Genomic DNA, 13,797 nt, shown 5'->3' on the forward strand with positions numbered 1-13,797 from the left:
AAGTACTTGCCAGTTAAGTTCGTTAAGATAGTGGAAGGAAAAGGAAGGATGGGGAGATGTAAAGAGAGCGAGTTGAACTCGGGGAAGCTGCGGAGTGGAGTGCTGCAGAACCAGCTCAGATCATCTTTGCTGTCACTTCCAAATGCCATCTTGGTGGGACTCACAGTTTTCCTGCCCAGAAGCACAGAGCAGTGCAGTGCTGGAACACTTTGCCACAGCCGTGCAGCTCGCAGCCCAGCTGCTTTGTTCCAAATTTGCAGCGTGGCTTATATCACAGCACCAAGAGGAGGGCCGTGTCTTCTGTTTGGCTGTATGTCTTTTCTCTTTTATGTTAGTCAGGTGCTAAACAAATAAAATCAATTCTGAACTTATAAAAAAGCAATTGGAAATGTCTAGTCTTTTATAGTGAAATCTCAACTGCAGCAGCCCACAGCACTTGGAGAAAAATCAATCATCGTTTCCATCCCACTATGCATGACACTAAAATTAAGAATTGATGTTTGGCTGCAAAGGAAAATTATTTCAAGAGAACCACCTTAGCAACAGTTTTCAGTGTTCATAAAACTCCTGTTTACGTTTCTTCTCAGAGCAGACAAACTCCTACATCCCGCCATGAATTATAAATATTAATGGCTAGTCCTGATTTACATAGTTTCCATCTTAATGGGCATCAAAATTGCAAGCAGGGCAACAGCACTACTTACCGTAATAGCAAGCAGTAAACAAGCCGTCAGCCTAAGGACGCCATAAACCCATGTGTTCAACGCCCCTGTAATTACACTCTCCCTCACATTCAAATGAAATTTCATATTATTTTGCCAGTGGCCTTTTCATGAAGACTGAAAGCCTGTGGAGCTGGAGTCAGACAACTGGAGCAGCACTGATCGCTGAGGCAGCCTAAGTATTTTAGTGTTATGTCCGTCCGAAAGCACTGCTCCCCCACACCTCCAATTTGTTGCATCAGCACCGATATAACTGCATGACCTGAGGAAACACGCATTCCACTTTGGTATTCCTATGGTCACAGCAGACACCACCCAGCCACCGAATCTCAGAGCTGCAGGGGTTGCAAGGGACCTCTAGAGATCACTGAGTCCGACCCCCTGCCAAAGCAGCTCCCAGCCCAGGTTGCACAGGTAGGCGTCCAGGTGGGTTTGAATGTCTCCAGAGAAGGAGATCCACCACCTCTCTGTGCAGCTGTGCCAGTGCTCCGTCACCCTCCTCCCCGCAGGTGGAGAGACAGAAAGTTCTTTTGCATCCATCAGCTCCAAACTGTCATAACCAGGATCATACGTTCGTGGGGTTATTTTTCAAAGAGAACAGCTTAGTGACTAACTACCAGGCTTTAATTAATGCCCGTGATGTGGCAGCCCTGGAATTCACCCATCTAGGCCGCGGTGGCAGTGCCTCCCAGCCCCGTGCAGCTGCAGGGCACGGCGACTCCGGCCGCAGCCGAGCGGCACGCGGCAGCGCACTGACACCTAGCGGGGCGGCCCGGAGGGCCGTGTGCTCCGCAGCACCGCCTCGGGTTGAGCCTAAAGGAGAGCTGCCGGCAGCAGCAGCAGCACGCGGTGCCGCGTCCCAAGGGGAGCGCGGGGCGGCTCCGAGCCAGCCCCGGGCCGACGGAGCTCGGTCCGCCTCGCCGCTGAGGCGCCCCGCGCGCATGCGCTGTGGCGGCGGGGCCGTGCGCGGCCATGGCGCTGCTGCGCTCGCTCGGTTCGCTGCTGTGTCTCTGCGCCCTGCGGGTCCCCGCGGGGCCCGGCGCGGCCGCACGAGGTCCGGACGTGGCTTCGTACCGGTGAGCGCGGGGCCGGGAGGGGCCGAGGGGCGATCGGCGGGGCCGGGGCGGGTGAGAGCGGACCGTGCCGTGTGTGCCGCAGGGAGCGGGTGCGCGCCATGTTCTACCACGCCTACGAGCACTACCTGGAGAGCGCCTTCCCCTATGACGAGCTGCGGCCGCTCACCTGCGACGGGCACGACACCTGGGGCAGGTAGGGGCGGGATGTGTGTGGGAGGGGGGGGGGTGAGTTAGGGTCAGCTGGGTCTGAGCTCCGTGCTTCCTTGCAGCTTCTCCCTGACGCTGATCGACGCGCTGGATACGCTGCTGGTGAGTACGGGCTGCCCCCAGCTCCGGCACCTGCAGGGATGGGCACCGCCCTCCGAGCGGAGGATTCCCTCGCACGGCTGAAGCTCAGTCCCGCTCTTGCAGTTTCAAGCCGTTCCCCGTCGTCCTGCTGCTGTCTGTGACGTTTTAGACCCGTGGGCCCCTAGCGTGGGCTCGTGATGTGTTTGCCCGTGCTGTCAGTGCTCTTTGTCCCGCCGCAGATTCTGGGGAACGTCACCGAGTTCCAGCGCGTGGTCACCGTGCTGCAGGAAGGGGTGGATTTCGATATCGATGTCAACGCGTCCGTCTTCGAAACAAACATCCGAGGTGAGGTGGGATGTTCTGTGGTTTGTGATTGTGCGGGGGTCCCTGCGGTGCAGGCAGAGGTAACAGCCTTACAGGAGGCATAGGACACATAAATGCTCAGGAAAGCTGCAAATAAGTGTCACTTCCTTCGTGTCTTTGCACTGCACCTTTCTGCTTCCTGCCTCAGTGTAAACAGGAGTCACACGTGTCACTTTCAGAACTCTGGTGCCCGGTTTTAAGCTCTGGTGTAAATATATTTTCCAAGGAAACAGTGTGGTTTTAATACTTTACTTCTTGATATACTGTTTTGGAAGAAAGATAATTAATCTCTTCCTTTGGTGCTGTAAAATAGAACTTTTGAAAATTACAAATACATTTGCCTTCAGTGCACTGGAATCTCATGCTCTGTTGAACAACTCACTGCTTTGGTATTGTGAGACTAAGAGGTGGAACACAGCTGTTAGTTATGCTCCTTTCTTTTTGTTGTTTCCCCTATTAAACAGTACTGAGCCAGCTTTTGCAGCTCTGCAGTTTCTCTGTGTTTATGCTCCTTATGTGCCACCAGTCAAACTGCTGAAACTGTGAAAAGGGCTGAAAACTCCCCACTGCTGACAGTCACACTGGGATTCTTGACTCTAACCTAGGCTTTTTTTCTCCCAGGAATTTGGGAAGTTATGCTGCATGACATCAACATTAAGCTGTCTGGGAGAAATGAAACATAAATCCTCTGTAGAGCTTCACAGACACTGTACTTGCAGCTTTTTGATTTTCTGCAGGACAGTGCAGATACAGGAGGGCAAGTGGGACCTAGTGCTCCTAATATAATGGAATGAATATACCCAGGTACCTATTGCAAACAGGAAGAAGCAAACAACTCTTCTGAGGCACTGAGTTAGGGTGTTAATGATGTGCCACCGCACTTTTCTTCCCCATGAATACTGTTCTGCATCAAGATAAAAGAGAGCTGTTTTGGGATTTGGTTCTTCCTGTGTCCCAGCATTTTTTAATGGGCTTCTTGCTGTGCAGTGGTGGGTGGCCTCCTTTCTGCTCACTTGTTGTCCAAGAAGGCTGGCGTGGAGGTGGAGGTGGGGTGGCCATGCTCTGGGCCTCTTCTGAGGATGGCAGAAGAAGCAGCTCGCAAACTGCTGCCAGGTGAGAACTTGTCTGCTGTGTGGTGGTTCCTGAGGTGGCTGGTGCATTGGAGAAAGATGGCATGCATGGTGTGTGAGCTCACAGAACAGTTCCCTAAGCTCAAAGGAGATGAACGTCCTTTGTTTGTGGGAAAGCAGCATGTAAGTTCATGGCACCAACTGTCCACGTGCATGCCAAGTGTTGTGTATACTTAATGAATCCATTTGTTAATTGCTTGCCGTGGAGAATATTTTATATGCATGAAAAATGCAATAAAGGCTGAAACAACAGCTTGCAAAGACAAGAGGATGCAGTCTTATCTGCCCCTCTGTGGGCTATGCTAGGACACATGCTCTGACAGCATGACACCATTTCCTCTTCTGCATATACCTTGGGTTACCTTTGAGCAATTGTGAGCTCAGTGTTTGCATGCTGCTGACCAGCGTGTGTAGTTACGTTTTGCTGACTGCTGTGTTTGTGCAGGGTTGCAGCACCTGCTCTGGGGGGAGTAGATCTGCAGTAGCTTCTGTGGCTCTGGTCCAATTTGTTGTTCATGTATGTGCAGGAGACTGTGGGGCTCACCTGCTTATAAATCTGATAAGATAAAGCAGCGAACACCCTCATGTGAACCAAAAACTTTCAGCTTTTCAGACTCCCACTGGGATGCCGTATGGAACAGTGAACTTGTTGCATGGAGTAAACCCTGGGGAAACCCCAGTTACCTGTACCGCTGGAATTGGTACTTTTATAGTGGAATTTGCCACTTTAAGCCACCTTACTGGTGACCCAGTGTTTGAGGATGTTGCCAGGAAGGCTCTGAAGGCACTGTGGAAAAACCGCTCAGATATTGGACTGGTGAGTGAGGAAATAGACTTTGAATTTTCGTCAGCTTGAGGGGATTCAATTCTAAGTGTTGAAAGTATAAACTCAAGAAAAAGGATTAGCTGAATAGCCAGAGCTGGGCTGAAAGTCATGTGCTTGATGTCATTCCTGAACACATGCAGCACACACATCTTTGCTTTAGTGGTGCAACTGGACATAATGCCGTTGTTTTGCTCCAGAACAGATGTGTCTGGGAGACAAAAATGCCTTCCTCTGGGCATTACAGCTTTTGTAACGGCAACTGTACAGCATTAAGTGAAAGATCTATCTAATGCATGGTGGGACAATGTCCTGCAGAAGGAAATAAGAACACCAGGGTCTTTCTAGCCTCTACATCTTTGGTGTTCTGGGGATATCCAGAGCTAGAGAGGTCAGCTCTGTGTTCACTGTAATCAATCTTTCTTCAGTTAATGTGTCTGGCTGTTTTTTGGACGTATGCGAAGTATAATAGGTGTACTCATATGCTGTGTGAATCATAGATGACCTTGAGTTGGAAGGGACTCATTGAGTCCAGCTCCTGGCTCCACGCAGGACTACCCAAAATTGAAACCATATTGAACGTCAGCAGGCCTGGTGCCTACTGGAAACACTTCTGTTTTCTTTGTGTTCTGTTTATTTTTATTTTATGCCCTGTTGCACTGGAAAGAAGCAGAATAACTTCTTTTTCTGTCTTTGCAAAGCAAGTCACAATTGTTTTTAAATTCTCCTTCAGCTAGATCTCTTTGGAGGCTGAAGACTGCCAGGTGTGAAGGATCTATTTAAATATTAGCATGGCAGCTCTCTCATGCCCCTGACATTCTTGGCATCCTGCTCTGTAACTGTACCTCATCATCCTTCTCTATGCCTTTGTAAGACAGAATTGAGTACCAGTCTCATGATATTGAAGCTGTGGATTTTTACAGTAGCATGACATTTTGTTTTGGTCTGTGCAGTGGTTATAGTGGAGGCAGAAAATCCTCAAGTAATGATTTTCTGTGGTTTGTACTTCTCTAGTGCTGATAGACATCTCTCGTACTGGACAGAATGCTCATTGATATTGTCATTGTGAATCTTCTTCTGAGAGAAGATTAGAAGCTTTTTGTGTTATCATTTTGAAGATGAGCTCTATTTAACTCTCTCTCTTCCCATCTCCCCACACTTCACTTCCTCCAGGTTGGAAACCACATTGATGTGGTAACTGCCAAATGGGTGGCCCAAGATGCTGGCATTGGAGCAGGAGTGGACTCCTACTTTGAATACCTTGTTAAAGGAGCCATTCTTCTGCAGGACAAGGAGCTGATGTCCATGTTCTTAGGTAACAGTTTTGTTCATTTTTTCCTTGTGGGAAGGGTCCCAGGAATGTGTATTTGATTTCACCTGTAGAAGTTTCCAGAGGGAGAATGAGATTAAGTTCAGTTTGGGACTGTTTCCAATGTCTTTACTGTAATACTTTGGAACAATCTGTGGTAACAGTTATTACAGTGCACATTCTGACAAAGGTGGATAGCACAGCTCATTCATTTGATGTAGCTGAGGGACTTCAGTCATATTACCTACTCATGTCTGGTTTGTTTAATACACAGAATATAACAAAGCTATCAAAAATTACACCAAATTCGATGACTGGTACCTCTGGGTTCAGATGTACAAAGGAACAGTATCCATGCCTGTTTTTCAGTCTCTGGAGGCTTACTGGCCGGGCTTGCAGGTGAGAGCTGTCATATCAGTTGCGTAGAGTAAATTTGTTCAAGTTGATCTGTGTACTGAAAGTTACAGATATAACCTTCATCTGTGGTGATTTAAAGTGTTGTTCTAATCTCTGGTGATGTCTGCAGAAGTCATGAGTTTTTGAAAGAGTAAACCTTGATTCTGTCTGGGGTCTAATTTTAAAATAAATGTCTTAGTAAGCATAGAAAATGGTTTTGTTGTAGCCAACTCTGCTGATAGTGGTCTTGTAATCTAGATAGAAACCTAAAGGAAAAATAGCTTTTCTATGACTACCTCATAAATACATTGTTTTTGTGAATGCTTCTCCCAGAAATAAGCTGAGAAGTTTGCTTTCTTATCTGTACTTAATGTTTGGTCTGAGACTTGGTTATCCCCACTAAAGCAAACTGGATCTTGTGCTTGATTTAAGGAAACGCAGCCTTCTGCTAACTGAAAATCAAGGTGACTTCATATTTTGTACAACTGAAATAATATTATCCAACAGAAAAGCAGTATTTAGTGCCTCTTCAGTACTACCTATTCTTAAGGCATCACACCAAAATACCTATCATACCATTTAGACTTGCATAACAACCCATTTCTGTTATCATCCTGTCTTGGGGAGTGTTACTGAATCAATTCTTCTACTGTTTCTTCTTCACCCTCATGTTGCTTTACTAATTGTTTCCTCTCTCTCAGAGCCTTATTGGGGATGTAGATAATGCCATGCGAACCTTCCTCAACTATTACACTGTTTGGAAGCAGTTTGGTGGGCTGCCTGAGTTCTACAACATTCCTCAGGGCTATACAGTGGACAAGAGAGAAGGATATCCCCTCAGGCCAGGTAAGCAGAAGTGAAATGAAGAGGAACACGAAGTTCTGGTTTTGTTCTGGTGGTGAGATCAGCCCGGATGCTAGCAGTAACTGCCATCTTAAAAACTCCTGCCTGGTTTTGTTTTGACTTAGTTCCTGGAAGGTGTCACCAGTGATGTCTATTGGTCGAAGCCAAATATTTTGCCTTCTGCTGTTCACAAAGGCAGGGCTACTAAAGAAAGCAGACAGTACTGTTATTATAAAGGGCCCCTGTTAATGAATTGAGTTCCTGATGTCAGGTACGACAGGTTTGTGTAAGACTCTCTAACGTGGGGTATTTTTACTTCAGTCATGTGAAATGTTAATGTGGCTACTTATATCCTACTTATATCCTTAGATTTGGGAAGTGAAAGTGAGTGTGGATAGACTGCTCTAGTTCTGCTGAGTTCCTGAATCAAATTAATTCCAGTTACATGAGTAGAGATCAACACGTGAGAGGATTAATGTTGTCTGTAATATGGAATGCAGTCTCTTTCCTATTATGATTTTTTTGTTTGTTCTCTGACAGATTTCACACGTCGTTATAGGTCAGTAAGGCTTTGTAATTAATTGCCTTTTGGTGGGAGCATTTAGGTGAAATGCACATTGACGTTTCTAGGAAAAATAGCAGTGTTAACTTTAGCATGTACTATAGCAACAACAGAAACTTGTTTTTCATACATGCACGTGTTGCCTATGTACAGTATTTCTATATTGACATCTTTCAGGGTGTTTCAAACCTTTACAGCATTTTTTTTAAGATTACACTTGAGAGGTTCAATTGTATTTGTAATTATTTCTAGAAGCATCTATATTTGCTTATTTTGACAACTGAGTTTTAATCCTTTTTTGTTGCTCCTCTTGAATGTGGAAGGGAGCACTATTCAGCCTTACCCGAGATGATGGAACATGATTATGCTGAATTTCTTTGCAGCACATCTTCAGTAAAAGCAAGTTTGTGTGTTTTTAACCAGAGGAAGCATGAGGCAAGCTAAACGACTTACATGATTGTGTTAAAACGATATCAGTAATTCAGAGAATATCTTCTCTTCCCCTTATGCATGGCTTGGTAATCTTCATGCTTGCAACTGAATGTTAATTAGTTTTGGTTTGGGTTTTTTTTTTTTGTTTGCAGAGTTGATTGAGAGCGCGATGTATCTGTACCGTGCTACACGAGATCCCATACTCTTAGAACTGGGAAGAGATGCAGTGGAGTCGATAGAGAAGATCAGCAAGGTGGACTGTGGGTTTGCAACTGTAAGTGTGGCTGCCGAGTAGCAGCTTTTGGATAGAAGGTGTACTTACAGATGATGTTGTGCATTGAGTCTAATGATCGTATCTATTGAAACATGACTGCTTTTTCAAATAAAACCCTTCTTTTTGTCTGAAGCTGAACTGCTGATCCATGTTTCCAGGAGTAACTTTCCTTGCAGCCTGAAAAGTGGGCCAAATTCTGTAACTGGTTATCGCTCCAGAGCTTAAAATGCAGAAAAGCATCAGAATCTCCTCAGCTGATCTGTTCATCTGTCTCTGTAGTCAGTTTCCTAGAGGATCTCATACCCTCCGTTGTTAAACAGATGAAAGTTCTTTGTGAAAGATTTCAGAGAATCAGAACTGTAGGGGTTGGAAGGGACCTCTAGAGATCACTGAGTCCGACCCCCTGCCAAAGCAGCTCCCAGCCCAGGTTGCACAGGTAGGCGTCCAGGTGGGTTTGAATGTCTCCAGAGAAGGAGATCCACCACCTCTCAGTGCAGCCTGTGCCAGTGCTCCGTCACTGCACTGTGAAGAAGTTCTTACACACGTTTGTGCAGAACTTCGTATGCTTCAGTTTGTGGCCATTTCCCCTCGTCCTATCGCCACACGCTGTATAGAAGTGTCTGGCCTCATCCCTTTGCCTCCCACTTCTCAGGTATTTATAGACATGGATCAGATCCCCTCTGAGTCTTCTTTTTTCAAGGCTGAACAGCTCCAGATCTCTCATCCTTTCCTCGTAAGAGAGGTGCTCCATGCCCTTTATTGTCTTTGTGGCCCTCTGCTGGACACTTTCCAGGAGATCCCTGTCTTATTTGTATGGGGGAAAAGAAAAAGTTTTTAAAGATTTTGTTTCTTTTAGTTAGGGAAATGATGGGAGGATTATTCTTCTTACCCTCATAGGAAGTACATTTCTCTTGACTTAGTTTCCTGTTTCCAATCACTGGATTATAAGCTGAAAATGTGTTGGTATACTGGGGTGCATTGATACTGTGCTGTTCTGACGTAGACTAACTACAAGCTGGTTTTACTTTTTTTCCCCCTTAAATTCTTGAGTTTGATATCAATGTAACCCACGGGTTCTCTTCTTCCTTAGATCAAAGATTTGAGAGATCACAGACTGGATAATCGCATGGAATCTTTCTTTTTGGCTGAAACAGTGAAGTATTTGTATCTACTGTTTGACCCAGACAACTTCATTCACAACGATGGATCAGACTTTGATGTTGTGATCACCCCTTACGGTGAATGCATCTTGAATGCTGGAGGGTACATCTTCAACACTGAAGCTCATCCCATCGACCCTGCTGCACTGCACTGCTGTAGGAAGCAGAAAGAAGAGCAGTGGGAAGTGGAAGACTTGATGCGGGAGTTTTACTCACTTCAGAAAAACAAGAAATTCCCCTTAAAGCAGACTTCTGACTGTGGTGAAGGGGGATGTGCCAAAGACCTCAGAGATGCATCTTTAGGTGGAAAGACAAGAAACTCTAAGAAGAGCTCACACTCCCTTTTGAGTTGCCCCAGTCAGTCTTTTAACTCTAAACTTGCAGTACTGGGACAGGTCTTCCTGGACAACACTTGATTATGTTTTTATTATCTGTGTAAATTACCGAACTTGATCCAGACTCTGGGAATATATTTTTATAGTTTCGTAGTGGCAGAAGCCACACCTCACAATGTGAATTGTATGAAGTGGAAAAAAAACTTCACATTAAATTCTGCTGCTGCTGGTTCATAAATGTGATTCACACATCAGCTGTTGATGCTGTGAAGTTTCTAACGTCAAAACTATGGGTTACTTGAACAAGCAGGTGTTCAGAAGGAAAAGCCTTTCCAGGTTGGGAGATACTGTGTTTATTTCATGGTGACTTCGAATTTTTGCAGCCTTTTGCAGAGCCCACAGCTTACTCTGCTCCATAGAAGTGAGCCTATGTGGTTGTTCCCTATGGATAAGGAAGAAGCACTGGATTATGAGTTCTAGCTGCAGCTCTGAGACTACAGATATGCTCTGTGATATGCTCCACTTTTTTTCACTGGCTTCTTGATAAATGTGTGGTTAGCCTGCAAGGTCTGTGATTATTTAGGAAATCCCTGTGAATCATGAGGTGAAGGCTCGGATTTGTAGATCTAGCACGTCTGTCAAGCATGAAGGATGGCTCAGTGGGAGGAGGGCACTTGTGACACAGGGAACTGCTTGCTTCCTGTGTGCGTAGAATCAGCTTGAGTCTCTACAACCCACCTGAAATTGGTTTAGTAAGCATTCAGGTAATGTCATCTGCAAACTGAGGTGTAATGTGGACTAGCAAAAGGCTTGCTTTGCCCTGCAGGAGTGTGTGTTCTTCAGAATGTGATACACTTTTCCTATGAAATTTCCCCATTTCCTTCCTCTTTTAAACTTCCCTCTGGTGCCTCACTTGTCTAACTCCTCATCAGCTGCCTCTCATAGTGAAGCTGGCCTCCGGGTGGACCTGCTGAGCTCTATGAGTAACACCAACAAGGGTAAAATGGGAGGTGTCTTGATTCAGAATGAAATGCAACTGTCCTGTGATGTGGGAAGTCCTTAAGCTGCTCCCTGCAACAGGAAGTGAGAGTTTCTTGTGATCTCTTCCTGCAGTGGAAACAAAGCTGCATTTCCTTTGTTGTCTCGAGAGGTGAAAGTGTGAAAGTTCTCGGTGTTCTGCTGACTTGGCAAACTCAGATTAGTATCTGAATACATATATGTGATGAGCTAAAAGAGCCAATGCAGTATGGTTGCAAAGAGGTTGTTCTTTTTAAATAAAAATTTTACCAAGGGCAGAAAAAAATGCTGGGCTTTCTCCAAGCCTGCTGGGTGGTGAGCAGTCAGAAGCAAGCACAGAGAATCCCAAGTCTGTCTCAGAGAAGCTCCAAGCTGGCAGTTTGAAGTGAAAGTGTGAATGGCAGTGAAATGTTGTCTCCTGGCCTGTATGGAAGCTTTTGCACAGATTAGTACTTCAAGCAGCCAGGAGAATCCTGCTTCCCCATGTGTGGCAGCCAGTGCTGCCTCAGTGCTGTATCTATTACAGCTGTTTCTCAAGTGACTGAAATGCACCCCTGGCAGCCCAGGGACATGACTGGTTTGGCTTTGCATCTTTTTTTCTTTTTCTCTTTCTCTCTGTTTTGTCTGCTACAATGATATCGATCTGGTATGTAGTATGTGGTTCTGTGAGTTGTATTGCAGCCTTGGCTTTATTTGGATGGGCTAGAGGTACAGAACAAATAAACCCAACTGGTAGTGAAACACTGAACTGCAGCTGGGTCATGGCCCAGACTTTCCTGGGGCAGGCTCACTGTTTTGAGGAGCTCTTGTGTCTGTCACCAGTGCTATAAAGTTATAAAAAGCCTGCACTCCAAACCACTAAGGATGGAAATCCTGTTAAGAGTTGTGAACTGTATAAAGAGGCCCTTCCATCTGTGATTAGACTGATGGGAGCATCCTGTCCTCTACAGACACTTCTGGCTGTGTACTTCTCTCTTCCATTTATCTGGGGGGACAGCTGCTGCTTTAGAAGCACAGTGTGCAACTGTTGCAGTCAGGTACTGAGAGCAGGGCGCACTAAAACAGGTGATGTTACCACTTAGTGCTGTTTCCTTTCTTTTCCAGTAGTTATATCTCAGCTGTTCTCTGTCCAGTTCCAGGATGATGAAATACAGGTATTTTCCAACAGCTTCTCTTGGTGCTTGGGACCAAGTGTTTGTTCTCTTTCAGTGCTGCTCCACCCACAAGCTAGATGAAAATGAAGAACTTCAGGATGTGCTGAAGGTTACTAATAGAGCGGATGGATGTTAACCATGAAATTTTGGTACCCTCACCTAAGGTTCCAGTAGCAGAAATGAGGTAGTAGCACTGGGAGGTAAGATCTTACCTCAGCACAGCTGGAGGTGAAAAAACTAACCTGGCTGCAGCCATTCTGCTGAAAGTAATAGGATGAGTTTCATCAGTGTTACAGGGCAGAGCAGTAACACAAGACAGCCTTAATTTTGGTACGCTCCAGCGCTTCATGATGTCCTGCTGCCTCTCCTCCCAGAAGCCTCACAATAAAGGACAGCTGTCTCTCAAAGAGCTGGCAGCTCTCTTTCTAGTATCTTCCAGCAGGAGGCAGAACTCAAACAATACAGTGAGCACTCAGTCTTGTTAACAGAATGTGGGGTTTCGTCAGGAATCCGAAATGAGGTGAGGGTTGAACTCAAGACCTGGGGTAGTAGAAACTTCCAAATGTGGCAGGTCAGAACTCAAAGGTCCCAGCTATGGTGCACACTCCTGGCAGCTGCCAGAGGCTGGAAGGAACCTGCAATGTTGGTTTGAGTTGTGAAAAATAGCACAGAAGCCAGATTTAGCATTTGCTGTTGATGTCACCTTTGTATTTATTTTTTCTACACTGTAGGCAGCCTGCAAAGCCCAGAGCTTTGGGCAGACTTTTTTGAGATATTTCAGAAGTAACTGTAGTTGGAGAGGCTGTGGATGTGGCTGGGTTGATGAAATGTCTGACAGATGTCTTTAGTGGAGCTAAGCAAGGAGAGGAGAGAGGAAAGTGAGTCAGATCTTCACGTGAATTCCAAATAGCATGAACCTTCACTAAGAAAGCAAAGGGGGAGGGAAGCAGGGGAAGCAGCAAGAAAGCAGACTGAAGGCAGCCTTTTGTACCTATTAAGCAGAGTGAGTAAGTGAGAAGATTGCCGTGTTTGCATTTCATTAAATAGTTTTCTGTGAACAGCAATTTATCTAAACAGCAAGTCATCCATTAGCAGAGCCTGGTCTTTTTAATAAGTGTGTTCAACGCACACTTTCCACATTATTCACAGAATCATGGTGCTGACTAGTGATGTAAAATGGGATGCTATGAAGTTTGATAATACTTCACCTGGATCTCAACACAGCACTGGTTAGACAGCTTTGTTAAGCAACTTGTTAATCTCTCCCATCTTTATTCCTTTCTACCCATTGTTCTGCACGCAACAATGGCAAGTTCAAGTGGAATATAAACTGAGGTTTGTGTTTAAAGTGGTCGCAGTTCTGGCAGCCAGATTGTGTGCTGCAATCCTCACTGTCTCCATGAGAACCTCATCTGGGCTGCTCTGCTTGGCAGGAGATAGCAGCTCTAGAAGTCTAGGAGAGGCTGCAGCAAGCAAGGGAGGAGGGTAGCTACTGTGATGGTGAAGTTCTGGGAGCTGCTGCCTGTGTGTGAGTCAGGAACTCACTCTTGGGTGTCTGCTTTTGTAAATCAGTGTGACTCCTTTGATTTGTTTGTGTTATTAGCCCTCAGGTATTTGTGACGTTTTGTACTTGTTTTGGCTTGTATGAACCCAATTTTTTTTCTTCCAGGGGCAAGAGTGGGTTTTTACAAAGGTCTGTCTTGTGGTCTGTGCTCTTCTTCTGGTCATGAGTTGCTGTTTTGTTGTTTATTTGACTTGATTTGAGAAGCTCCTTGGGTGCTGCACTGTGGATGTTATTTCTATGTCTGAATCGCTCTCAGCTGCTTTCACAGGGGACTGGGCTGCTGTGCTGACTGAGGGCCAGTTCCTCTGTCCTGAACTTTGTGGTGTTGCACAGACCAAGGTGCTGGGAG

The 13,797-nt window shown here is 45.7% G+C and overlaps 1 protein-coding gene across 1 annotated transcript; it reads left to right on the top strand.

Moving 5' to 3' along the window:
* Positions 1 to 1,663: 1,663 nt before the first annotated feature.
* EDEM2 (ER degradation enhancing alpha-mannosidase like protein 2) lies at positions 1,664 to 10,279 on the top strand. Its single transcript, XM_065754572.1, is given in 12 exon segments — positions 1,664 to 1,678; positions 1,680 to 1,798; positions 1,881 to 1,991; positions 2,068 to 2,107; positions 2,326 to 2,431; positions 3,437 to 3,562; positions 4,185 to 4,396; positions 5,576 to 5,717; positions 5,986 to 6,110; positions 6,809 to 6,953; positions 8,097 to 8,218; positions 9,309 to 10,279. Coding segments are annotated over 12 exon segments (1,749 nt in total). The 3' UTR covers positions 9,795 to 10,279.
* The last annotated feature ends 3,518 nt before the right edge of the window (positions 10,280 to 13,797 follow it).

Source organism: Cyrtonyx montezumae, unplaced genomic scaffold, assembly GCF_038088225.1.
Source record: "Cyrtonyx montezumae isolate F1298 unplaced genomic scaffold, pur_monq_1.0 scaffold_9, whole genome shotgun sequence".
Classification (NCBI taxonomy): Eukaryota; Metazoa; Chordata; class Aves; order Galliformes; family Odontophoridae; genus Cyrtonyx; species Cyrtonyx montezumae.